General features: G+C 34.5%; 1 protein-coding gene across 3 annotated transcripts in view; it reads right to left on the bottom strand.

Annotated features, from left to right (window-relative positions):
* Positions 1-292: 292 nt before the first annotated feature.
* LOC121382528 overlaps positions 293-27,008 on the bottom strand; it is a 79,949-nt gene continuing 53,233 nt past the window's right edge. For 2 of the 3 annotated variants that reach the window (XM_041511986.1, XM_041511987.1), the window contains exon 3: positions 293-3,064. In XM_041511986.1, coding sequence (XP_041367920.1) covers positions 1,901-3,064 — 1,164 coding nt within the window. In that variant the 3' untranslated portion in view covers positions 293-1,900. Of the gene's footprint in view, positions 3,065-13,900; positions 14,758-27,008 lie in introns of those variants that run through there. The other variant, XM_041511985.1, reaches the window with a different exon arrangement.

Here is a 27,008-nt window from a genome sequence, read left to right as displayed (position 1 = left end):
AAGTAAAATTTGATTGGAAGAGAACTGATGTGAACTGCTGACAATTTGTTTAAAGGAGTTACCTCCCTTAATTCAGTGTGTATATATATATATATATATATATATCACTAGTCACAAGAATGCTCTATATACATATTATATACGTAATACATGTATCTTAACATTTCAAGTGTTACACATATTTCTGGTGAAAACTTATATTTCATGAAAATTACATCCATTTTAGCAGATCGGTAATACTAGTAACTTTATAACATAGGTGATTAAAGCAACAAACAAACAAAAAAGGTAATAATTTGCACAAATGTTTTATCTGAAGACGTGTGACATTCCATTTATTTTTTTCATACACATGTAAATAAATGTTAGTAAGTTTTTTTTATTCTTAAGCAACAGCCAGTGATACAAAGCAAGCCTCTAAAAATTGTTAGATCAATCGTTTTGTTTCGCAAATCTATTTTGCATAACCTATTTTTCTTTTGTGTATTAACTTTAGAATATCATTTTCATGGACATAACCAGTTAAGCAAATAGGAAATGGGTTACCTAAATTTATTTCTGCATATTCCATAAATAGGTTATGCATTGTTTCAAGGCTCAAGAGGCCTGAGAAGTCTGATCAACAACAGTTGTGAATGAAGATATTTCTTTCTCAAATGTAAAGAAGGTGGTCTTTGGTAATGTTTTGAGTTTGTGCCTATGGCAAAACTCTTTAAACATATTTTAAATATTAGCACTTTTAATCAAACCTGGACTGGAAATTTCTAGTTGATAGCTGGACCTTCATATTATACATGGACCAGGGGCCTAATTCACTAAACTCTCGCAACTTTGCAATCTCACAGTACAATGCTAAAAGACTTGCAAAGAGGATGCTTTGTTGTCTAACAGAGCCCAAGAGATCTTTGTGAATTAGATCCCAGGCACCTCCTTAATGCATTGAAACCAATTAAAGTGGCCTTGTCTATTAAGTTTGACTGTAGAAACTCATGGTAATCATCCTGGGTTTTTTTAAAATGTTAACAAATTTAATATACCTCAATTCAGCCTCTCATGGCAGTGGTTATCATTATCAGATATTTGCTTGTTATTATCCGGACTAAATTTAAATCACAAGATATGAATTCTGAGAGCTGTAAATTTGTTTTATTCAAATCATATCACACCTAAATGTTACACAAACATACACAACTGAGCCAAATTTATTTTAAAGGCACTTAACTGCACTCACAAGTTAACATTTATAATACACAGATCTGTGCAGACGTTTCTTGCTTCACAAAATAAGCATTTTATGCTACTACATACACCATTTGATATTTTAATCAAAAAATTAATTTAACGATAAAAATGCTGTAATGGTCACACATATTTTACACTGGCTATAATAACTCGGATTATGCCGGTACTTGGCTGTAAAATATTTTTGACCTTCAATATGTTTTAGAAAAAAGCACTAAGGATGTTCTGATTGATGAATTATTCACCTTCGGGGTATTTTTGTGACATCGACAAGAAAGTACACATTTTAAGCTTGAATGTATACTGAGTGAAAAATAACTATACCTTCAGGGAGTTGTTGAATCTTAAGAAATTTGTTTTAATAAAATAAATAAATAAAAAGTGCAAGTGATGTATCAATTGTGAAATAATTCACCTTTATGGAGTTTTGGGATATTTATGGAAAAGTCCAAAGGCTCTTCTGAGTGTGTAACAATTATTATATTTTTAAAGTAAATTTTTTGGTGAAACTGGATATACCTCATTTGGATATACCAACTGTAGAATAGTTACATTTTCAAGGTTGTTTGGAACATTCACAGAAAGGTCTCAGTTAAGTCTTCACATTGTCTGTTTAATTAGCAGTTTTGTGGGCAAACTAAACCAAGAATGAATAACTTCAGGACAGATCATATTTGTCAAAATGTTTCTTCAGAGCCTCATAGTATTCCTGATTGGCACCCTGAGGCAAGGACACAGACCTTTTCTTGTTCTTCAGTTTGCTCCCTTTACGCCTTAACATTGTCTTTATGCTTTTGAATGGATTTGTCTCCCCTGGACTATGACCCTGTGGACTTGTTTTGTTGGGTGATTTGGACCCCTTCTCCAATGGAATGAGGCCGAGACCCGATTCTGAAAGAGGTCTCTGTTTTTTACTGTTGTTTCTGTTTTGACCATTCACAACAATCTGTGACAGTTCCTGCGGCACAGTGTTAGATTTTGTCAGACACGACTGTTCACAATCTCCATTTTCAAATATTTCATCCTCAGCCTTATCCACCTCTTCATCCTCCAGGTCCAGATCCTCGATTTTGAGATCACATTCCTTGTGTAACTCCAGCAATGGGTATTCTGTTATTTTGGGTGGAAAGTCTGTAAGACTCCGAGGTCTTTCCTTCTGGCAAGGCATGCTCATTCTCCTCTCCTTCAGAATGTCAATGCTTAATTCCTTGGAATCACTCAGGTTGTCCTGACTGCCATAGCGAAATGCTCCTTCTTCAAGAGTTTCCAGAGGCTCAGGATTGTGCAGCTCAAAGCTGCTGCGATGGCGACGTAACCTCTCACGCATCTCTGTGAACTTCTTCTTGTGTGCTCTATTCCTGTCGAACTCTGAGACTGACCTCTGCTTGAGGCTGAAGTCATCCTGTATGAGCCGGTTTTCATGAACGCCGTTGCTTCCAAGTGGAATATGAAATTCTTTTAAAGCTGTCAAGAGCTTCAAATTGGCAGTGGTCAAACTGTCAATTTCGAATTTCTGTTGTTTGATCAGCTTTTCTTTTTCCTGCAGCAGTTCTAAGATCTGTTTCTGATCTTTACGCAGCTGTCCTTCTAAGAACAGCAGATGCGACACTATTTTTTTGGCTTGTCGCTCATGGTGTTCACGCTGCCATCGCAACTCATGTTCCTTCTTGTAAAGCTGAGCCTTCAGCGATGTCACGATGAGGTTCGTCTTCACCTGGTAGTCATGGAAACGAGACTGTGTCAGGTGCAAGGCATCGTGTGCAGCTTTCAGTTCTTTATGCATTGATTTTGGTTCAGTGTCCAGCTCTGTTTCATTCTGCATCTGAAAAATGCAAAATAAGAAAATAAGTACCACTTCAAAGACAAAGAATTCAAAAGATAGAAAAGAAACATTATTAATGCTTTAAATGGATTATGCAGGTAAGTTCACTTTTGTTGATTACGAATGCTAAAGTCTCTAAGCTTAAACAAGGGATGTTTGTTTTATTTTTTTCTTAACACTTTCTTAACTAGAGCACATTGATTTATTAATCATCAGCTATTGGATTTTGTTTACTTTGTTTAATGACACCACTAGAGCACATTGATTTATTAATCATTGGCAAAAGGATGTAATACATTTGGTAATTTTGACATATATAGTCTTAGAGATGAAATCCTTTTATATGCATCATCCCACCAACAGGATAGAACATACCACAACCTATAAATATACTAGTTGTGGTGCACTGGCTGGAATGAGAAATGGCCCAATAAAAGCTGAAATAATCTTTAGGAAGCTGAAAACTCTGTGTTAGACATAAGAGTAATTTCTCAACATGTATTTTATATTAAAAAAACCCAACCCACACCTGAAATTGAATTTTAAAAAGTTGAAAATTACATTAATTTTAAATTTTCTGATTAAATGCCTAATCTCCAAGACTACACATTTTCAAAATGCTGTGACTATGAAGCAGCTGTGCAGTGGTATATTTAGATTTTAATTTACTTTGACACAATAGGTAAGGTATTGAACATAAAAATAGTTTTACTACCAATTAAGAAAATGCAGACTGATAATTTTAATCAAAGACAGGGTTCTTTGCAAGGTACACAATGAAACATCATCAAGGTATTGCTTGTTCATCAATATGAATAAGCTTTAAGGCTATGCTTGTGTCCATATTATTAATATACCAATAAGGCACTGATTATCCACAAAATTAATCTGGAAAAAAACAATCCATCATTAAGACCCCGCTTGAGAGGTAGCAAGCTTAAAGTACAACATTTCATTAAATACAGCTATGAAAAGAAATGTTAATAATCCATATGGTACAAAACAAACAATTCCATAACTATAGATACAAACATAGAATGAAGATTTCAATACAGCTGTATCAACAAACTTTAATATGGTACAGTGAAATCCACACAACTTTAACATAGCCTTTTTTTTAGCATATTTTGGAGGTCTATATAGAACATTTGTTTGTGTGTTTCTACACATCTCAATATTACCCGGTGTGATAAAAATAAACATTATTAATATGATGATTTATGAAACTCTTTATCTGAATTGTGTGGATCCTCTGCTCTGAAAATGAAAACAATAAAGTAGTTTTTATAAAATTCTTGTAGCACTCTTGTGTGCTTTCAAGGATATTTACCATTTTCAGTCAAACCACCCATTTTAGTATGGACCATGTGCTTTTGTTTATGGCCATTTCCACTTAAAGGTGCAGACCCTAGTTTCAACCTGTAAACATGGACACTAAGTTTGGTTAATTTACAAATCTGTAACTCATTTGGATAACATTACAAGAGAGTGAAACAAGAGTCTGTGAAGTTGAAACAGTGAAATACCATTAAAACAGACTAAAACGCGACTCCGTAACTGTTACTTCCCATATGTACGTGCATTTTTAAAAATATAATTTAAAAAAAAAAAAAATTGGTATTAGAAACACCAGGCTGATCAGAAAACTTTGGTTGTATGGAAATGGATAATCTAAGCAATAAAATATAAGTAATGTAACCCATTACTGGGGTGGTTTTGACAAGTGGGGTTTTGACAGTGAGAGGAACTGCTGTAATTTGTATCCTAATTACTAGTTTGACAGTGTTTTAGAACATAAAATCTGTTTGAAAAATGAGTTCTTTTTATAACAGAGGATTGTGGCCAAATGGAGCTTCAAAGATTAAAAAATAAACCTGAATAAATTCAGACTGGAAAGAGAACTGGAAATAAAATTATAATGAACATGTATGTGTTTTGATTAAAAGTACCATTTAGTAGATATTTTACTGTAGGTTATAGACTTTTTTTTCATTTTTTTTTTTATGTAAAGAATGTACATATCAAACCTCAATGTCAAAATCCCTACAGTATTTAGTGATAAAATGAAACAGACATTATAATTACAGTACCAACTGTGAAGTGATTACTGGGAATCAGGTATCATATGACACTGGCACATCCCCGACTTCATTTTATGACAAAAGGAAGGTAGACGAAGATCTTCCACCTGAATAACTGCAATATCATTGATCGGTGTTAGTGGCATTTGCCTACAGCAGGTGGGCTTAATGGTTTCTTAAAGACCCATGGGTTGACAGGTATTTGGTATAAAGTACCATTCTAATGGCTTTGAGCCACACATGGGGATCAGTGTTAAACCACAGTGTAATAAACTATGAAATTTTAGTGTAAACATTTTCCAAAAGGGACATAAAAAAAGATCCATCAATAGACTAAATTTACAGATTTTTCCAAACTGACAGGAAAATACTTACTCATAAAATAATAAGCAATTTAATTTAAAAAATTTACTCATTGAAAAATCCACTAAGACAAAAGTAATTTTGTTTTATCATAAGTATTGTTCAAACTGAAAGAAATACAAAAGCACAATAACCCCGCCAACAATTAATGTAATAATTTTCTATACAGACATAAAGAATTAAACCATACAAATATTTTTAACTGACAAGAAAACTAATTAAATTTAAATCTTAACAAAAATAAAATTAAGCAGATGACAATTTATATACATGACAAATTAACCTTTATACCAGTCAGTTCTAAATACCTCTGAGCAATGTACAGGCATCGTAATAAGTTGAGAACGGTCGTACCACATATAAGAAAAGTCAAGAACGGTGTTTCGTTCTCGACTAAAGTTTCAGCATAACGGTAGTTTCAATGCATTCCGGACTTCCGCGTTTCATTTTCTTGTAAGGAATTGCATCAATGTTCGCGTGCACTTGTGCAATTGCAAGCAATTATAGTCATTCAGCGTTTAAGCAATGTCCACTAGATAAATTTACTTCCAGATTTCGTTAGTCGTACCGATAACAGGAATTCAATTCTAACTTTCATATAGTTGTGGTAACCTATAGGTTACCAGGCTATATTTTGTGGTAACCTGTAAATGGGTTACCAGACACAATGCTTATTTCGATGCCTGAGTGTAGTACATTATAGGCAATTCTTAATTAGACTGTTAATCAAGAAGACCTATTCCAGAGGTTAACCCTCATGAATATTACCACAAGTGATGAGCTCCATTTACGATTCAGCCATTACAGCAATACCATATGTGTATGAGCAGAACAAAACACTGAATATATGCAGGTACGGCAATTAATGGAAAGCATCCACATACATGTAGTCATAAAATAATAATATGATCATGTCTCAAAATAGCCGGGGAATTCAGGCACACAAGTCTGCATAGAAAAGGCACAGCTAGCAGTCCAGATGGAACAAACATCAATATCAGCATTACTACATGTTCTTTATTTCTGAGCCGACTATTTTCTAAATTGCACACAAAAATAGTAAAAATAATTGTTATATCCAAAACACTTTTACTTTTCTTCTTACATCAAACCAAACTGAAATTATTTACAAAAAACATTTTTGTAGGAGGATGGAATGGACGAGAGAGAAAACCTATTGCTACCATTCAATGGGCAACTCTTTTGGATTAGCATAAACAAAAATGTATGCATCATCTCACAGACAGGATTCTGTAATATATACTGTTACACTAGTTGTAGAACACTGGTTGGTACTTCAAATATCCCAATGGCCCCACCAACAGGGATCAATCTCTAACTGGTGAAGGCCCTATAATACTTTGTCCTGATTCTTTTTATTACCAACCCCTGGCTAAGCTAGTCCATGGAAAAGATGCAACAGCTTGCACTGTAGGAAAAATTTAAAGTTACTGCAGTCTGCATAAGAAAGGAACAGCGACCTGCATAGGAAAAGTAGTCCCATATCCCGAATACAGACGTGAGGAAAAGTGTCCTTCGTGTTATAACTGTGAAAGAAAGAAATGTTTTATTTAACGACGCACTCAACACATTTTATTTACAGTTATATGGCATCAGACATATGGTTAAGGACCACACAGATCTTGAGAGGAAACCCACTGTCGCCACTACATGGGCTACTCTTTCTGATTAGCAGCAAGGGATCTTTTATTTACACTTCCCACAAGCAGGATAGCACAAACCATGGCCTTTGTCGAACCAGTTATAGATCACTGGTCGGTGCAAGTGGTTTACACCTACCCATTGAGCCTTGCGGAGCACTCGCTCAGGGTTTGGAGTTCGTATCTGGATTAAAAATCCCATGCCTCGACTAGGATCTGAACCCAGTACCTACCAGCCTGTAGACCGATGGCCTAACCATGACGCCACCAAGGCCAGTGTTATAACTATGAATGCATTAACACGTTGTTGGACTGGAATCCAGAAAATATCTATAATTAACACACTTGTATTGATTTCTTCTAGTGCAGACATATTACTTCTGATTAGCAAATGAAAATAAATTATGGCTTCGTGTCTTGTATAAATAAATACAGATTACCAATAACAGAACTGTTGTCTTGTTTTTGAAACAAGAATCTGACGCAATTTTAAATGCATACTGGTATTATTGTAAAAACATCACAAATTGGTGGGAGGTGGAGGGAAAATGAGAGTGTGTGTCTCAAATATACTAAGAAATCACTTTTTGTGGTGGTTTAATTTTTATGTAATTTGAAGACTAGTGCAGTCAACAAATCTAAGAACAAGATAAAAATGTATTACATAAATACATATACAAATAATATAAATACAAATACAAATTTATGATACCTTTTTGATCCAAAAATGTAAGTACCCATATATAAACCTGTATATTTTAGCTAAACTATGAACATTTAAGCCCACGAAAATAAAGGATTTCACAGTAGGACCTTTTAAAAATTAAAACGTAACAGTGTCTCCACAAACAATTTGTATTTGCTTAGCCCCAACTGCCAATTATTGCCATAACAAAGTAGTGTTATAATATAATTATTGACTATCGAATAATATCACTTCACCATGCCCAGCAATTCAAAGAAAAATATCATACACTACATATATATGAACAGCATATGTGACCAACAATCCATAATATCTAACAAAACTGAAAATGATGAAATCTGTTAATAAAATATGACCATGTCAGATTGATCCACTTGGAAATGTTAGACCAAGTTGGCATAAGAAGCCAATGATTAATAAATCTTGTGGTGTCGTTAAACAAAACAAATGTTTTAAAAACAATTTCTATGTTTGGTTTCTATGTTCAGTCCGCTATGTTAACTTTTCCATCTAGGAGCCAGATGACACCTACTTTCTATTTTTATATAGATAGTATGAAATGTTTTAGTCACCAGATGAAAAAAATAATCGCATATCTGACCAAATTAGTCGCAATGTAAAGGGGCAATATATTTTGTGGTGTTTTTAAACATTAATTGAAGAAATCATATTTTGTTAACACTGATCTAGTAGGACATGTGGAAGCTAGATGTTGTAATGTGCATGAGCAAAGGCTATACAGAAAGAAAATATCATAGCTGTCCTAAAGTTGACCTTGGTGACATAGAAATAAAACATGATCACTACAAAAATCTAAATTCACCACAGTAAATATCAAACAGATAAATAAATGCAAAAGACCATAAAATAATTCTAGAAAACCTAATTGCATGGCAAAACCATACATTAAAAAGAAATTGAAATTCACTATGCCAAATATCAAAGATATAAATTTACACAAAAAACTGAAACAAAATCTCGAAAACCTAATTGCATGGAAAAGCATTAAAAAAGAGATATACATGTATTTATGCCCAAAAAAAAAAAAATATTTCTTAAGAACCTAATTGCATGACAAAACCATACATTAAAATGAAATAAAAATTCACCACATCAAATATGAAACATAAATTTAAACAAAAACCAAAAAATAATTCTTCAAAATATAATTGCAAGGCAAAGCCATATGTTAAAACAAATAATACAAGCATTATGTTAAACAAAGACACTCTTTTACTTTCCATTAGACTGGTTGTTATCCTTTGCTGATAACCTGTTTGGTGATCTATAGAAAACCTTTGATCATGGGATCATAAATTTCCCAATAATTTCTTTCCCAGCAGAGTGCTGTCATCTCACCCACATCCAAGGCTTTAAGTTAACCATAATACGATGACATATCAAACACTGAGCACATCAAACAAGGCCTTTTAAAATAATTATTTGGTTTACTGATTTGTTTCTCTCTGCAGGGCTTCTAGAATTTTTTAACAATCCACTAGCTATGGGATCAGTGATTTCAAAAATTTACTAGCCAGGATTAAAAATTCACTAGCCCTACTTTACTTTAAGTTAATACAATGTTACTAAATAATAGTTATAATCAGATATGTGACACTAACATTGGGGGGTTGGGGTGGAGGCAGGCTAGTCATATTAACTGCAACATTTGACTGGGTTTTTTCACTAGCTTTTGGGTATGGCAATAGTAGTTATTTACTTGTCCAACATTGAATATCACTAGCCATGGGGGTGGGGCTAAAATAATCTAGAAGTCCTGCTCTCTAAAACATTGGCATGATAGATCAAGGTTAATTTAATAAAAGTTAACTATGAGCCATACAGTTTAAATCTATTTGACCATGTACTACATATTCCCAATAATGAAAGTTAAAGTTAAATTTTTTTTTTTTTTAACGACACTATTGGAGCGCATTCATTAATTAATCATTGGCTATTGGATGTCAAACAGTTGGTAATTCTGACTTGTAGTCATTAGAAACCTAGGCTACATTTTTATATGCATATGATATTTTACATGCATTTTCCCCACAGCCTTTGACCAGCTGTCCCACTAATGAGTAAAAAGTGTTTTTCCTACTTTTGCTTTGATTTAAGCATCATAAATCATTCTAAACTTTATTCAAAAACATGGAAGACAACGTTATTCAGTGATATCATTCATGAATGTTTTACATACCATAGCCTGTTATACTAGTTGTGGAACACTGGTACGAGAAATATCCCAATGTCCCCCCCCCCACAAACAGGGATCAATCTGTAACTGGTGAAGATCCTATAATACTGGCACTTTGTCCTGATTCTTTTTATTACCAACCCCTGGTTAAACTAGTCCATGGTAGTCCCACTCCCATGGCTGGGGGCGGGACGTAGCCCAGTCGTAAAAATGCTCACGTAGTCCATCGAAAAGATGCAACAGCTTGCACTGTAGGGAAAATTTAAGTTATAGCAGTCTGCATAAGACAAGAACAGACACATGCATAAGAAATGCAGTCATTACACAGATGCAGTTATAGAGAAATTCCTCACAAATTACATTGATCACTATTCTACTATGTTTTCCCTTTTAGCCAAAAAGCAATTTTAATGCAGGTTTTTTAACTTCTTTTTAAAAATAAAATTGAAACAGCCTTTACATTTGAAATGAAAACGTATTCAACATCATCTCCTGATATTTGAGCACAAATTGGTAAAACATGTTTTTGTCAGATTTGATTTTACTTATCATAAAATTAATCTTTAAAAATAAAATACTGGAAAAAAAGTCAAAATTTAAAATTCTAAATAATGTTGAAAAAAAATAAGAATATATTATCTCTTGACAATTTACCCCATAAAAATGTCTTTGCCCCATGAAATACTAGTATGTCTCCTCCCCACTCAAAAGTAGACATTTATATTAAAAACAAAACACATACAAGAATGTGTGTGGGAGGGATGATGTATTTTATTGTATTACAACCATTTTTCCTTCAAGCCAGTCTTTAAGGCATTTGTGACTGCTAACAATTTCTTACATATAATTCATCAAAGCAAACCTGGAACATACCCAGTCGATATCTTTATAATTTTACATCCCAAGTTGTAGTTGCATGCAAGGTTTGATGATCCTATAGGAATTAATTGATAAAGAAGATATGGCCTGGACATGGATTTCTTTTACTGTGCAGTAATGCGTGAAAAGTAGGTCATGGTGACCTAGTTATGGAAAGCAACACACACTGCCATCCCAAGTTGTACTTGCATACTAGGTTTGATCATCCTATATGAATTGATAAAAAATATATGAAAAGAAAAGTTTACAGATGTACAGACGAACATACAGACAGCTGTCTGTCAAAGACACGTATATTAACCATAAGATGACGCATAAAAGATGGGCATATAAAATATCCAACACCCTGAATTATTCGTAACACCTTGCCAAATGCATTACTTGGATAATTGGTAATTACATATATTATGGTCTTTTTCTCCTTTTTTTTTTTGTTGATTTGTGCATTTGATAAAATATTCCAAGTGCCAAATGTAACTAAACTACAGGGTCAAAGAAGATAATATGATCCTAGAATTGGTCAAGAAAATTTGAATTGATAAAAAAAAAACATTGAAGAAAAAATTAACTTTCTTTAAATACATACAGAAATGGGTCATAATTTCATGGTATACATTGGTTTTGGAAGTTATTAATTTATTCATAGAAGGCTTAAAAACATATGAAAAAAAGGAGATATTTTATTACAATTTCATGATTTTTAAGGTCCATAAACCAGTAAAATCAATAAAAATGGCCTAAAGCTGACAGGAAACTTTTCCACTCTGTTACTTTTGATTTATGAAGCAAACAGATTGAACTCATGGTCATAAATTAAAATGACTTGATTGCCACATAAAAACAGAAAGCACACAGCAACGTGTTATTTCCTGTTCAATAAATGATGGGGAAAAAAATCATAGAGATGTCGAGTCTCATCCAAATATAACTACCACTTTAGGCATAAAATTACAATTACAATGCAATTTTTTTTAATATAATTGTTGTTCATGTAGTTTTTGGACTGGATTTGATAATGAAATTCATGTAAAATAACAATTTAATGTAACTTATTCTGCTGCTACATAATTTAATATGTTTATTCAAGTATCATTTAATGATTACTTCTTTAATGTGAATCTTTTTTTTCACTTGACATATATTCTGCATAAAAAGTGAGGCTTTTGAGGTACAATGAATTTAGCTATATAGACCTACTCGAGTTCCAAATTTTGGACTTGTTGGGACCTTAAAATAAATACACTTATCTACCTACACACATACAACCCAACCCCACCCCTAAAAACAATTACAAAAACACCTTTTTTTTAGTTTGAACAATGCCCTACCCAACATCCACTGAAAAATCAATATAATTTTATAGCTGTTTTACAATACGAAATGAACTATGTTTTATTATCTGTTATAAAAATAGCACAGAACATATAGATTACACATAACGACTTGAGAGCATAAAACAATGACAATGAATATGGCCCATAATTACCTGGCACTTTTTGTCTCGCGAAAGCCAGACATTTAGGTTGACACAGACCTACACACACAAAGGCAACTGTGAGTGGGACAAAATAACAAAAAATCAATATATGGATTCCACGTGAATAGACTTCTCCTTACAGAATGCAGAAGACCGTTCTCTCATATTTTATTCAAAACATACACAAACCAGCTTAACCTCAATGATTTCACGACAAAAAATACCACGGCAAGCATTGCCAACTGTTACAACAGTCTGCAATATCTTGTTTTCTTTGTGCGCTATTGCCCTTGTTCTGTACAGTGCCGAGGTAACACATGCAAAAGGTAAAGTCACAGTCAGCCCGATTTTTTTCCAACAAAAGAAAAGAAAGACCCTGTTAATTGATACCCCTATACATCTGATTTATCTGTGACTATCACTGGTGTAGGAAGGTGCCAAAGGGGGGTGGGGGGTGGGGCGGGGCACACATTTATATTTACACTGTTACACTATTATAAAGCAAATATAAAACAAAATATCTGAAAAGGGGGGGGCACATGCCCACCACCCCCCATCCCCCCACCCCCCATCCCGCTTCCTATGCCAGTGACTATGTAACAATTATTGGATTGGTTATCAAACATACAGTAAGTCTGATAACCCAATTTACATGTAGAATATAAAATAAAAAAAGGTGTGGGTGATAATAATCTGGTTAGCAACATGGTCATAGTGACACTTGGACAAAACAATCAGGAAAGAAACCCGCAGAAACCACAAAGCTTTGGGCATGAATTATTCTTTTGTGAAACACACTAGGATGATGACAGAGAACAGCGAATAATGTTGAAAAATAGTAAGTGTGGTCATTGTGGAAAAAAAATTTGAATGAAACTTGTAGAACAGCACAGGTAGGATAGCCTTTGATATACATATACATGTACATGTTGATGTCAAATACTGGTTAGAACAGAAAACAAACTTCCAGATACTAATTTAAAAAAACACCATACACCCAATTTTCAACAGAAATCTACTCATAAAAGCAATTCATATATTATTTTTAAAAACCTGTATAAATAATACTTTTATATGTACACAAATAATTTTCTTTCATCTTTATTATGATCCTTCTTTCCTAATGTTACAATTTTATCCACAAAATAGATGCCAAACATATATAGACATACAACTATAGGGTTTTTTGGGGGGTGGGATGGGGGTGGGGGGTAAAACTGTCTCCAGAAAAAAAAAAAATTTTTTTTATATTTCATTTGTAAAGTAATTTAATTAGTGTATTGTAAAGTACAGAGTAAGCATATACAATGTCATTCCAACCAGTAAGTACTTCATAACCGAAAAATAATACATTAGAGCCATAAATAAATATAACACAAAACACCCATGATAAAATACAAACAAGAAATAATCACTATACATATAGAGACCACAACCAAAGACCATTAAAACAGGTTATTTTAAAATTTCACCTTCTGAATGCAATCACTGTTTGGTCCCTGTATGACTTCAGGATATTCACTATCTCCAGCACTGAAAGTATTCGTAATCTTTGTATGTGATTCTGTGAGCAAGACATTTCTGTTCAGATCTATCCATTCTGATCCTTCACAACCAAACACTATTGGCTGATCGGATTGAGAAAACGAGGCAGGACTATTCAGGTTATTAAAGATGAAATTCGCTCGATTGTCACCTGCACCATACATATAGCTCTGACAGACAAGATCATCCATGTTCAAGTGTTGTATATCTACCACATCTTTGTACTTCAACGTTTTCAACACACTGCTACATGTTCCTGGGGAAAACAAATGAATACTCCCAGCCATGTTTTTGTCACTCTTTCACCATCCATTCAATCCATACAATGACTTGATCTGTTTGCACAGTTTTTCAAGTTATTTCCACAATGTCACAGATGATAACAAACTTTTTAAAGATCGATCACCACTCAACTTCACCATGTCAGACCTGACAATCATAGATCTTACAGACAAAATGTCAACTCTACACCAGCAAGAAGACAAGAGGCAAGGCGTATCACTAGATAGATCTGTAAACTTGTACTTACAAGGCCAACTTGTCTATACTGTGTCCTGCAGCAGTATATATTTGGAGGTGAACTCTGTCTCTGTGGGTGTAGAGCCCGTAAGGATCACACTGACCTGGTATAAACCAACACACCATGTAATTACCCAGCAGTCAGCATCTTTCTGTAGCTTTGAGACAACTCCCCAAGTGCAGCAGCAGAAACCTTGAAGCCATTAATTACATCATGTTTTATAACGTGGGCGAAAATGTAAGCACAAAAGAACTAAGAGAACTTGCCACCTTTCTGCTGCAACAGTTTTCCAGAAACAAAAACATTTCGGATTTCAGGGCTGTTCCAAAAAAAAATCTAGGTGGAGGGGTGGAAATTGGTGGGAGGTAGAAATTTCTTTTGATATGCATAACCCACAAAATAAAACAACTTGGCTTTGTATGCCTTTTAAGTCAATTATCTTAGCAATTTATTTAGAAATAATACATTTAATTTAAAGGGATTTTTAGGGATAATAAATAAAATTTTAATAATGCTTTTGTGAAATTGCAAATGGACAAATTTGCATTATGTTATATGTTTATTGCACCATTTGGTGATTGGAGAATTAGGGGAAAAAAACCTACTTTAATTTGCATTGCTTACCTTATGTGAACATTTCTGGGGAAAACCCTAACTTAATTTAACAAGTTCTTTGTGTGCACACCACTTTTAAAATCTAAATCCAATTTATTGCTTTTTTATCAGTCAGTATTCGCTCATCTTGCTTCAAGGCATTAAGTGTCTAACATCAGTCCAAAAGAACCCCTTAAAATATGTGACAAATATACTATACGACAAATATATACCAGAGATATTAACTGAAATAAGTAACATGGTGAGATGCAATTAAATCACAGTAGAGTTAGTTTTCCAGGCCCAAGGGAATAGCATTCAACAACAAAGAATGTCCTGAAATATAATATATCCTGTTTTTGTAATACTTTTTGTTTGCAAATACAATTACAGTATTTTGTTCTGTGATCAAATACATGATTTTATTGTAACTCCAATGCATTGTTATGGAAATCTCATTATGCTTTTCTTTCTTTTTTCTTTCTTTTTTATTTTAAATATAAGATAATACAATTCTGGGTAATATGTTTCACAATCAGGGAAGCATGGAAAAATTAGATATACTGATATGACGTGGAAAACATGAAATATCTTGTCTTGGATCAAGTGTATACCTAAACACATATCTGTATAGTCTTTGAACAGTACAGTTGAGCCTCCAGTAAAAAGAGTAAAGTTAACGACAACACTAGAGCACACTGATTTTTTAACTTATCATCGGCTATTGGACGTCAAACATATGGTCATTCTGACAGTTTTTTAGAGGAAACCCACTGTCACCACATAGGCTACTCTTTTATGACAGGCAGCAAGGGATCGTTTATTTGTGCTTCCCACAGGCAGGATAGCACAAACCATGGCCTTTGTTGAACCAGTTATGGATCACTGGTCAGTGCAAGTGGTTTACACCTACCCATTGAGCCTTGTGGAACACTCACTCAGGGTTTGGAGTCAGTATCTGGATTAAAAATCCCATGCCTTGACTGGGATCCGAACCCAGTACCTACCAGCCTGTAGACCGATGGCCTAACCACAACACCACTGAGGTCGGTTTGGTAATAAAGTACAACACAATTACTGACCTGTACAATGATACTATTTTATTTATATATAAGTTTTATAAAAATATAGTGAGAAGAGGGCTAAGAATTACATTTTCTCTCTCAAATGGCCTTCATATACAGTGAAACCCCACTAAACCAGACATCCTTGGGACTAAGACAATTGTCCAGTATTAAGAGGGATTCGGTTTTGGGAGGTTACGTTCTGTACTTGTTTTAAAAAGGGACTTTGTAAAACGTCCGGTTTTGAGGGAATTCCGGTTTACAGAGGGTCCAGTCTTGATAGGTTTCACTGTACATGATCAATATTTTGAATCACACTTGATGATACAGTGAAACCTCTCTAAACAGGACACCCTTGTGACAACTGTTTTCTCACTTTTAAGAGGGATCTGGTTTAAAGAGTTTAAGTTCTGTACTGATTTTTAATAAGGGACTCTGTAAAATGCCTGGTTTTGAGGTAATTCTGGTTTACAGAAGGTCTGTTTTTAAGAGATTCCACTGCACATCAGTAATATAGCATACTGTAACATACATGTATATGTGTAATTTGCAGAGATGATTCCATAATCATATCATATCATGTAATAAAATATATAACATGTATCTAAAACACACAAAACAAAAAGTTAAAAGTTAGCTTTGATTAACGACACCACTAGAGCACACTGATTTATGAATCAACAGCTACTGGATGTCAAACATTTGGTAATTATGACATTTACCATAGTGTTAAATGCGAATCACTACGTTTTCTCATATAGTAGCAAGGAATCTTTTAGTTCCACAGCACATATCACAGACTTTAATGTATGAGTTGTGGCTGGGATGGGGGAAAACCCAATCAGAAAATGGGTCCACCGAGGTGATTTGATCCTACAACACACACACCCCAGGTGAAAACTATTGACCCAAACAACATGTAAAATTTATTAAAAAAAACACTCATAAATTTTATACATTTACCAATAACATTTATCTACAATTATGAATAATAAAAGAAATATAATGATGGAAATGAAAAACAAATGATTTGATGTCATAATAGACTGCCTTAAGAAAGAAAAAAGTGTGATAGTATTCAGAACTCACTGCATGTGATTGTCACTATGGTTTTAGCCACATAACTATATATATATATCAGAAGAAAAAGAAAAGGAAAAAAGCCTTGATATCATAATAGATTACTTTTAAAAAACCCACAATAATAATGTCATTGTGTTTAGATCTCACAGCATGTCACTGTATGGTTCCAGTTTATATCATATTCCACACATGTATCAAGCAGGCTGTCAATCATGACAAAGAAACAACGTAAAACAGTGTTACTGCTTGACTGACCCAGGCACACCCAACTTCCTTAATCTTGTACTAGCTCATGGACATGTAGCTGATACCAATTGAGATTTTTAATAACAGGTCTCCAGGTTTGCTTATAAAATGTTTAAAGAGAGGGTCATATGACAGTTGACCTACAAAACACAGGCATCAAAATAGGTATAGTGTCTGACAACCCATGTACTGGTTACCATAAAATATGTGCCTGGTAGCCCACTGGTTATGACATGTTTATATTTTCATTATTATTATTATTATTACCATAAAATCCCTTCACAGTTACACCGATATTAAATTTAAGGAAGGAAGGAAGGAAGGAAATGTTTTATTTAATGATGCACTCAACACATTTTATTTAAGGATATATGGCGTTGGACATATGGTGAAGGACCACACAGATATTGAGATAAAAAACCTGCTGTCGCCACTTCATGGACTACTCTTTTCGATTAGCAGCAGGGGATCTTTTATATGCACTATTCACAGACAGGATAACACATATCACGGTCTTTGATATACCAGTCGTGGTGCACTGGCTGAAGCGAGAAATTGATTAAATTGATGCATATAACTGTTCCTACTGTACTGATACTTGCATGAGTATTTTATATAATGATGGGAAGAAATGAAGGAATACATACATACATAATAAAAGTTAACAGCAAATATTGATGCTACCAGAATGCTCATCCATAGTATCTGGAAGTTAATTATGTTATTGACATTCAATGCCACCTGTATTATAAATCAGTATTTTATAAAAGTAAAAACAAAGTCTCTGTCTCAACCACAGAATTTCCTCAACGTTTTGTTAATTTAATTAATATACTATTTTATACAGGCATAACTGCTTATAGTGAATCAAATCTGGCTCATGTAGATACCATGTGTTCCCTTATTTCTTTCCATTAGTATATTTAAACAGAGCACAATTTATCATATTTTAGATGCTGGTGTTTTTGTTTAATAAGAATCTGTGGTGAACAAAATACCATTCCCCACTTTCTTGGCATGGTTAAAAGTTTGTTTTGCTTAACGACACCACTAGAGCACATTGATTTATTAATCATTGGCTATTTAATGTCAAACATTTGGTAATTTTCACTCGTGTCTTCAGAGGAAACCCATTATATTTTTACATTAGTAGCAAGGGATCTTTTATATGCACCATTTCACTGACAGGATAGAACATACCACAGCCTTTGATATACCAGTCATGGTGCACTGGCTGGAACGAGAAATAGCCCAATGGGCCCACTAACAGAGAACGATCCTAGACCGACCGCACATCAGGCAAGCAGTTTACCACTGGGCTACATCCCGCCCCTTCTTGGCATGGTAAACTGAATGATCATCGTCGACTTAATGTGATGTCTAAAAATGGCCCCACAAAAGATTGACTCATAACATGTAGAACTCCTGCAATGAGCTACATTGTTGTCATATCCCATTAGTTATCAATAACTGAATTATGGCTATATAGTCATATATCAGAAAAAGTAACTAATGCAATTGAAAACTGATTTAAAATCTGTGTAAAATGGCTCATGAAAGCGACCATTAGCTGAAGAAGAATGAACACAGACTAAATCAATGTACTCTATAGTGGTGTCATCATACAAAACAAACTTTAAACAAACTTTAGCTGTATATATTAAGCCACACAATCCAATCAATTTGACCATGGTCACACAATCCAATCAATTTGACCATGAATGAATGAATGTTTAACGACACCCCAGCACAAAAATACATATCGGCTATTGGGTGTCACAAATGGTTCAATTTGACCAAGTCAGAAATAAGGAAGGAAATGTTTTATTTAAAAATGCACTCAACACATTTTAGTTACAGTTACGGTATATGGCATCAGACATATGGTTAAGGCCCACACAGATATTGAGAGGAAACCCGCTGTCACCACTTCATGGGCTACTCTTTTCGATTAACAGCAAGGGATCTTTTATATGCACAATCTCACAGACATGGTAGTACATACCACGACCTTTGATATACCAGTCATGGTGCACTGGCTGGAACGAGAAATAGCCCAATGGTCCCACCGACGGGGATCGATCCCAGACCGACCGCACATCGAGCAGGCGCTTTACCACTGGGCTACATCCCGCCCCAAGTCAGAAATAAAGTTTGCATATTGCTGAGAATTACCACCAGGAGCAAGTGACACAGCTCCACCCCAAGGAAACCCCTAGATCCACCCCTGACAAATATATTTACAAGGTACATCCTATACATCTGATGTTCAGTGAGTATAGCATACCTAAATGACTTCACATAATTATTTCTGACCAGGTTACAAGGTCAGGACAAAGGCAATTATAAAAATATTTATTCTGGATGTGGAGAGATGAAGTAGGCAAAGTGCTGTCACCCAAATGTTCAAACCGAATGACGCAGGATTTAGAAGCACTTATCACCCATATGCTGAATTTTCTTTCCCAGGACAAAGCAAACAGTATAGGTGACCTCAAACAAGACTTTTAGTGCTGGAAAACAGAGAAAAATAAACCACTTGAATGGTAATTAATATTTGTAACAGATAACACAATGAAAACCCACACTTGCTGTCCTGAACAGATTATATCCATAGAAACTTTAAAAAGTGGTGCAATGCATGATGAAAACTAATTTACTGAGATATCATTTTTAAAACACAGGAAGGAGTGTGTATTACCTTCATGTATTTTGGTATCGTCGATTAAGAATACAAATTATATTATGTGAGCCTATGGTGAATATTTTACAAATGTTTTTTTTGTTTACTAGCATGTTTACTTACATGTCAATGAACATAATAAGTCTGATTAAATTTACATTCAATTTGCTACGTTATCAAATTCTGAAAGTATATAAATATATATGTGAATAAATGAAGCAGTGGTAGAATACACACTTTCAGTGGGTTATTTAGTTTTTACCCATCTTAACTAATTATGCTATATGACTAAAAGACTTTGATATGTAACTGTCCTGTCAATAGGAAAGTACTATTTTGTCATAGATGTCTATATAGCAACAGTGGCATTTCATTCATAATCCAGTGTCTAAATAATTAAATATAGTTTAAAATGTGCTGAGCTTTCACTTCAAGAAAATATAAATTTTCTTCCCTTTTTAATACTTGCATGTTCAAAACACATGTATTTTACAAGGTACTTTTGTTTTTCAGAACAGAGTTTTTGAATTGGAGTGATACAGCACATTGTATATTGTATCAGTGACTATGGTGTACCATGTCATTATTTATTTTTTATTTTTTCATCCCTACATGTGGTGTTTGTAACCAAGGTGCAGGGCTGGCAACATTCTCAGGGATTTTCAGGAGAGATGTGAATACAGTACACATTCTCCACTATCTGTAGAAATTAAAAAACTATTTATACAAGCATCTGTTATAATATTTTCAAGTATGGGGGCGTGGGATGGGGTTAAAATTTAATGCATGTCATAAATAGTGTTACTAGGTCAGTGCTAATGGGGGAAAGACGAGTTGGTGTAGATTAATTATTTTTTTTAAATCAAAGTTCATAAAGTTTTTTGGTCAAGCCTCGAAATTCTCAACAGCATTCAGCAAAATTGGCATCAAACTGAAAATGTTTACAATAACGGTTTTAAACTATATGGAACATAAATTAAATTCCTGGGCAAAGTATGTAAAATGAAAAGTACTATGGATATATTATTTTACTGCTATATTATTTTACTGTTGCCTTACTGTTATATTATTTTACTGTTGCATTCAAAGAAAACTTGTCACATATTTGTAGGCTGTACTTGCCATGACTTCAATAAAACTATAAAAAGAAATGGAATGCTGCTAGTCTTTTTCATCTACATGTTGGTTCCTGTATTTTGTTACTTGGTTTAATACATCAATAACATTTTAATAGGTTATTTGAAGTTCTTAATATGTCTCTTCAACCTTTTAGATGTGAAACAGAACATATAGATTTGCATGGTGGCAAAAATCAATGTTCAGGGCTTGTTAAAAGTGAAAATTAATTATTATGCAAAATTTAACCTGCTTAATTAAGTATCCATTTGTGTACTATAGTCCATCCCATCCTCCCTGGGGCAGGACGTAGCCCAGTAGTAAAGTGCTTTCACTCGATGAGCAGTCGGTGTGGGATCGATCCCTGTTGGGCTATTTCTCGTTCCAGCCAGTGTACCACGACTGGTATATCAAAGGCTGTGGTATGTACTACCCTGTCTGTGGGATGGTGCATATAAAAGATCCTTTGCTACTAACTGAAAAGAGTAGCCCATGAAGTGGCGACAGTGGGTTTCCTCTCTCAATATCTGTGTGATCTTTAACCATATGTCTGACACTATATAACCGTAAATAAAATGTGTTGAGTGCGTCATTAAATAAAACATTCCTTCCTTCTTCCTTCCCATCCTCCTAATAAAATCTTTTTTTACAAATAATTTCAGTTTGGTTTGATGTAAAAAAGAAAAGTAACAGTGTTTTGGAAATAACAAAAATTACTATTTTTGTGTGCAAGTTAAAAAAGAATCAGCACAGAAATAAATAGCTTGTAGTAAATTCCATAGTATAAAAAAAGGCATTCCCTGTGGGACAGGCTATAAGTAGCCATTTACTGCATTTAATAGTGTGACTATTTAACAACTGTTTGACTGTATCTTGAAAATTTTATCCATTATTCAATATTTAAATCATTTAGCTAGCTGTCTATCAAAATAAAATACAATACCTTCATACAAAGGCTGACTTTAAACCTGATAAGCTAACAATATTTTGTTACAAAAACCCAGCACTACTTTGACATGAAATTATCAATCAACGTACACTATATATCAACCTACCTTGTAACTTCTAAGATCTTAGCCTATGTCATGAATTTTCAAACTTTATGTTTATAAGGGAGAATGCTAGCAATATGAACAGTTTAAACTGTATAGTTTAAACACCTGATAAGCTGCCATAATGGTATCACCACAATATGTTGTTACGAAAAACACAGCACTACTGTACTTTGACATGAAAGTTTCAATCAATGTATACTGTACATCAACCTGTCTTTTAACTTATGTGATCTTGGCCTACCCAATACTGATGTCATAAATTTTCAAACTATATTAGCCAAATTTACAAAGCCTGTTTTTCTTAAGTGCAGGTGTTTAAGCATTGTCAATGTATGTAGTTACACACGTGTAAGATATAAACAAGCTTTATAGGCTTTAAACCTGATAAGCTAATTTTATCACCACAATATTCTGTTACAAAAACCCAACCCAGCACTATTTTGACACAAAACTTTTACCGGCCTCGGTTAGCGCAGTGGTTAAGCCATCGGATTACAGGCTGGTAGGTACAGGGTTCGCAGCCCGGTACCGGCTCCAACCCAGAGCGAGTTCTTAAGGGCTCATTGGGTAAGGCCACTACACCCTCTTCTCTCTCACTAACTACTAACAAACTAACAACTAACCCACTGTCCTGGACAGGCAGCCCAGATAGCTGAGGTGTGTGCCCAGGACAGCGTGCTTGAACCTTACTTGGATATAAGCACGAAAATAAGTTGAAATCAATCAAAACTTTTAATCAACATACAATATACACCAACCTACCTTGTAACTTGTTATCTTGGTCTACCCAATACTGATGTCATGAATTTTTTGATGTTATGGGCCGAATTTACAAAGCCTGTTTATGTCTTAAACAAATGTAACTACATACATTTACAATACTTAAACACATGCGTTTAAGAAAAAACAAGCTTCGTAAATTTAGCCCTATATGTTTATAATGCCTTTAACACTGATAAGCTAATTATAATACCACAATATTTTGTTACAAAAACCCAACCCAGAACTATTTTGACACAAAACCTTTAATCAACATACACTATACACCAACCTACCTTGTAACTCCTGTGATGTTGGTCTACCCAATACTGAAATTTTCAAACTTTATGTTTATATAGGGGAATGCCAGCAATACGAACAGTTTTAAACTATGCAGTCAGCTTGACAACACTCAAGTACCATATGAATGAATGACACCGGGTCAAACAGAAATGGCAGCGATCAAACAGCATTTAAACAGCAGTCAAAGAATGATTAACTACCGAGTAATTGAGAAGTGATTTTCTATACCACAAGAGCTAAGAAGATGGCAATGCTGACCTCAGCAGCTACGGTTTTGACATATTCAAGCTGGAAAACATTGTAATCATGCAAGTTGGTCAACAACGGTGTGGATACACTTTCAACACACCGGGCATACACGTAATATTATGTCTTCTCAAACACCGTTGCTTACTTCACTACAGCTTTGTTGTGACTAATGTGTCAATATTGTGAGTGCCAACTAACACTTTGTCATTAGTGGGTCTTCTAACACACCAGATCCTAGATTCAGCTTCTTGTATACACCATTAAGCTCCCACTAGTGGATTCAGCTGGTGTAAATACAAATGGCATAACTGTGTAGGTTTATTTATTCAAATGTTATTAATTCAAACAAAATTATTAATTATCTAGCTATAGAAAAAGCCATTTCAGACAAGGATAAAAATGATAGAACTGGACCAAAAAATAAACAACCTGAAAAATGTTGTACATGTAGGTCTAGAAATGTTAGGGCAACTGTTTGATGTTCTTTGGGGTGTTTTTCATTAAAGAATAAGGACAAGAACAATTTATGGGTAGACCTGTAAGTTACAGCACTGAGCCTACTCAAACACTGTAAGCTAAGGCCTGTTACTCCTATAGTAATACCGGCCTCGGTGGCGTCGTGGTTAGGCCATCGGTCTACAGGCTGGTAGGTACTGGGTTCGGATCCCAGTCGGGGCATGGGATTTTTAATCCAGATACCGACTCCAAACCCTGAGTGAGTGCTCCGCAAGGCTCAATGGGTAGGTGTAAACCACTTGCACCGACCAGTGATCCATAACTGGTTCAACAAAGGCCATGGTTTGTGCTATCCTGCCTGTGGGAAGCGCAAAAAAAAGATCCCTTGCTGCTAATCGGAAAGAGTAGCCCATGTAGTGGCGACAGTGGGTTTCCTCTCAAAATCTGTGTGGTCCTTAACCACATGTATGACGCCATATAACCGTAAATAAAATGTGTTGAATGCGTCGTTAAATAAAACATTTCTTTCTTTCTTTCCTATAGTAATTTTCTTTACTTGTCTTAAGCCACATCATTAAAATGTTTTAACTTAACACATATGTTAGTAACTAATTCTATCTTATTACATTGGACACTCCCCACCCCGATGTCTCTAATATAATAATGTAAGTAACTTCTGTTGAAATATACTGAACTACTGAATGTACTGGTCAGATTTGTAGTTGTAAAAAAATATGGGAAAAATTAATATGTATAACAGGATCTAGTCTGATGGGCAACAAATAAGCCCAAAATTGTATACAAGTGTTAGGGTTATTGTATACTTTATAGCAACCTCTATAGAGGCGTTGTTAAATAAAACAATTTTTTTTATAGCAACCTCACACAACTGAAAATTGGGTTGTGCGTTTTCAATGGAGTTTAGCATACTGGTAGGTATGTAAACTATGAAGCATTGACATAATGATCATACATGTATTTTAGTGTTAAACTAAATCAATAAAAAAAATTCCCATCTCTTCATGACAATAAATATATGTCAGCTTCATGTGAAATATGACCAGTATGTCAGCTGTGAGTTATTAATACATGTATTATGATTAATAACAACCACACCCACCCTCAAAATGAAAAACATTATAGCTACAGCCGTGAGCAGGTATACATGATGACGTTCATGTAATTTCTCACAACAGTGTCAATGAACACTTGCACAGACCTTCCATTTCAAGGAGGAAACAAAAAAACAACCATAATATTAAATAAAGAATACAGTTTGTCTTGTTTAACAGCACCACTAGAGCACAATGATTTATTTATCATCGGCTATTGGATGTCTTTTTTAACATTTGGTAATTCAGACATATACAGTTTGAGAGGAAACCCACTACACTGTAACAAGGAATCTTTTATATGCACCATCCCATAGACAGGATAGAGCCTTTGATATACAAGTCATGATGCACTGGCTGAAACGAGAAATAGCTCAATGGGCCCACCAACGGGAATGATTCCAGACTACACAAATGTAGTATTCTATTTCTTACATATCTATAAAAATCAATTTAAACATCTTTTCCAAATAAAGCTTAATTATGACCAAGCACTTGTAGTTAATTTATGTGTCTCATGCAAATCATTTTCAAGTTAACTTATATGTCACAGAGCAATTGATTTCAACTTCTCTTTTTCATTGGATGGTATGCCAGTAGCTACCTGGTCTCACCTAGGAGCAGCCAGTCATATGTCTTTGAACTGTTATCACATGCATATATGTTAACAACTTATGTGTTATTAAAAATAATGAATGATGTTCTCATCAACAGGTGTGTAAAAAAAAAAGAAGAAGAGGATGTTATAGAATTAAAAAGGAAGGAAGGAAGGAAGGAAGGAAGGAAGGAAGGAAATATTTTATTTAAGGATGCACTCAACACATTTTATATATGGTTATATGACATTAGACATATGGTTAAAAAGAAAATGTTTTATTTAATGCACTCAACACATTTCATTTACGGTTATACAGCGTCGGACATATAGTTAAGGACCACACATATATTCAGAAAGGAAACTCACTGTCACCACTTCATGGGCTACTCTTTTCAATTAGCAACAAGGTATCTTTTATATGCACTATCCCACACAGGACAGCACATACCATGGGCTTTCATATACCAGTCATGGTGCACTGGCCGGAATGAGAAATAACCCAATGGGCCCACCGACGGGGATCGATTCTAGACCGACTGCGCATCAAGCGAGTGTTTTACTACTGGGCTGCATCTGAGAAAGTAAATTGTACTCTGAAGCTTTACATAAATTATTTAAGCTACTGGTAGTAGAACAAACAATATTTTGAGTTATGACATATGATTTAAATATGTAATAAGAAGCCTCAGATTAGGTATAAAAATTGTATGTTTCCTGGAACCTAATCCTAATTAAAAAAGAGGGGTGACCTGGGATAGTCTTCAGAGGAAACAAGCTACATTTTTTTCCATATAACCAGCAATAGATCTTTTATATGCACTTTCCCACAGAGAGGAAAGCACATACCACATAGCCTTTGATATACCAGTTGTGGAGCATTGGTTGGAATAAGAAAAAACCCCAATCAGAGAATGGGTCCACCTAGGAGGTTCAATCCAGTGACCCAGGCACTTCAAGCTAGTGCTCTGCCAACTGAGCTAAATCCCAAGTGCTCTGACCTGGGGTGTGAGCTTCAGGTTGCATCAGTTCAAGATATCCGCCTGTTACCCAGGTTTATTTGTTTCCATAGAAAAGTTTTCATACATTCTATGGACTACTCATGACCATGTGAAAAAAGAGTGGTCAATGTTTCTTTATTGCCAGATAAACTTAAGTGAATGTTTTTTTCCCCTTTCTTTAGAAAACCTTACAAAACAC

Source organism: Gigantopelta aegis, chromosome 10 (assembly GCF_016097555.1).
Source record: "Gigantopelta aegis isolate Gae_Host chromosome 10, Gae_host_genome, whole genome shotgun sequence".
NCBI classification, from domain to species: domain Eukaryota; kingdom Metazoa; phylum Mollusca; class Gastropoda; order Neomphalida; family Peltospiridae; genus Gigantopelta; species Gigantopelta aegis.
Note: the sequence above shows the minus strand (reverse complement) of the source record. Positions and strands in the feature narration are given on the sequence as shown.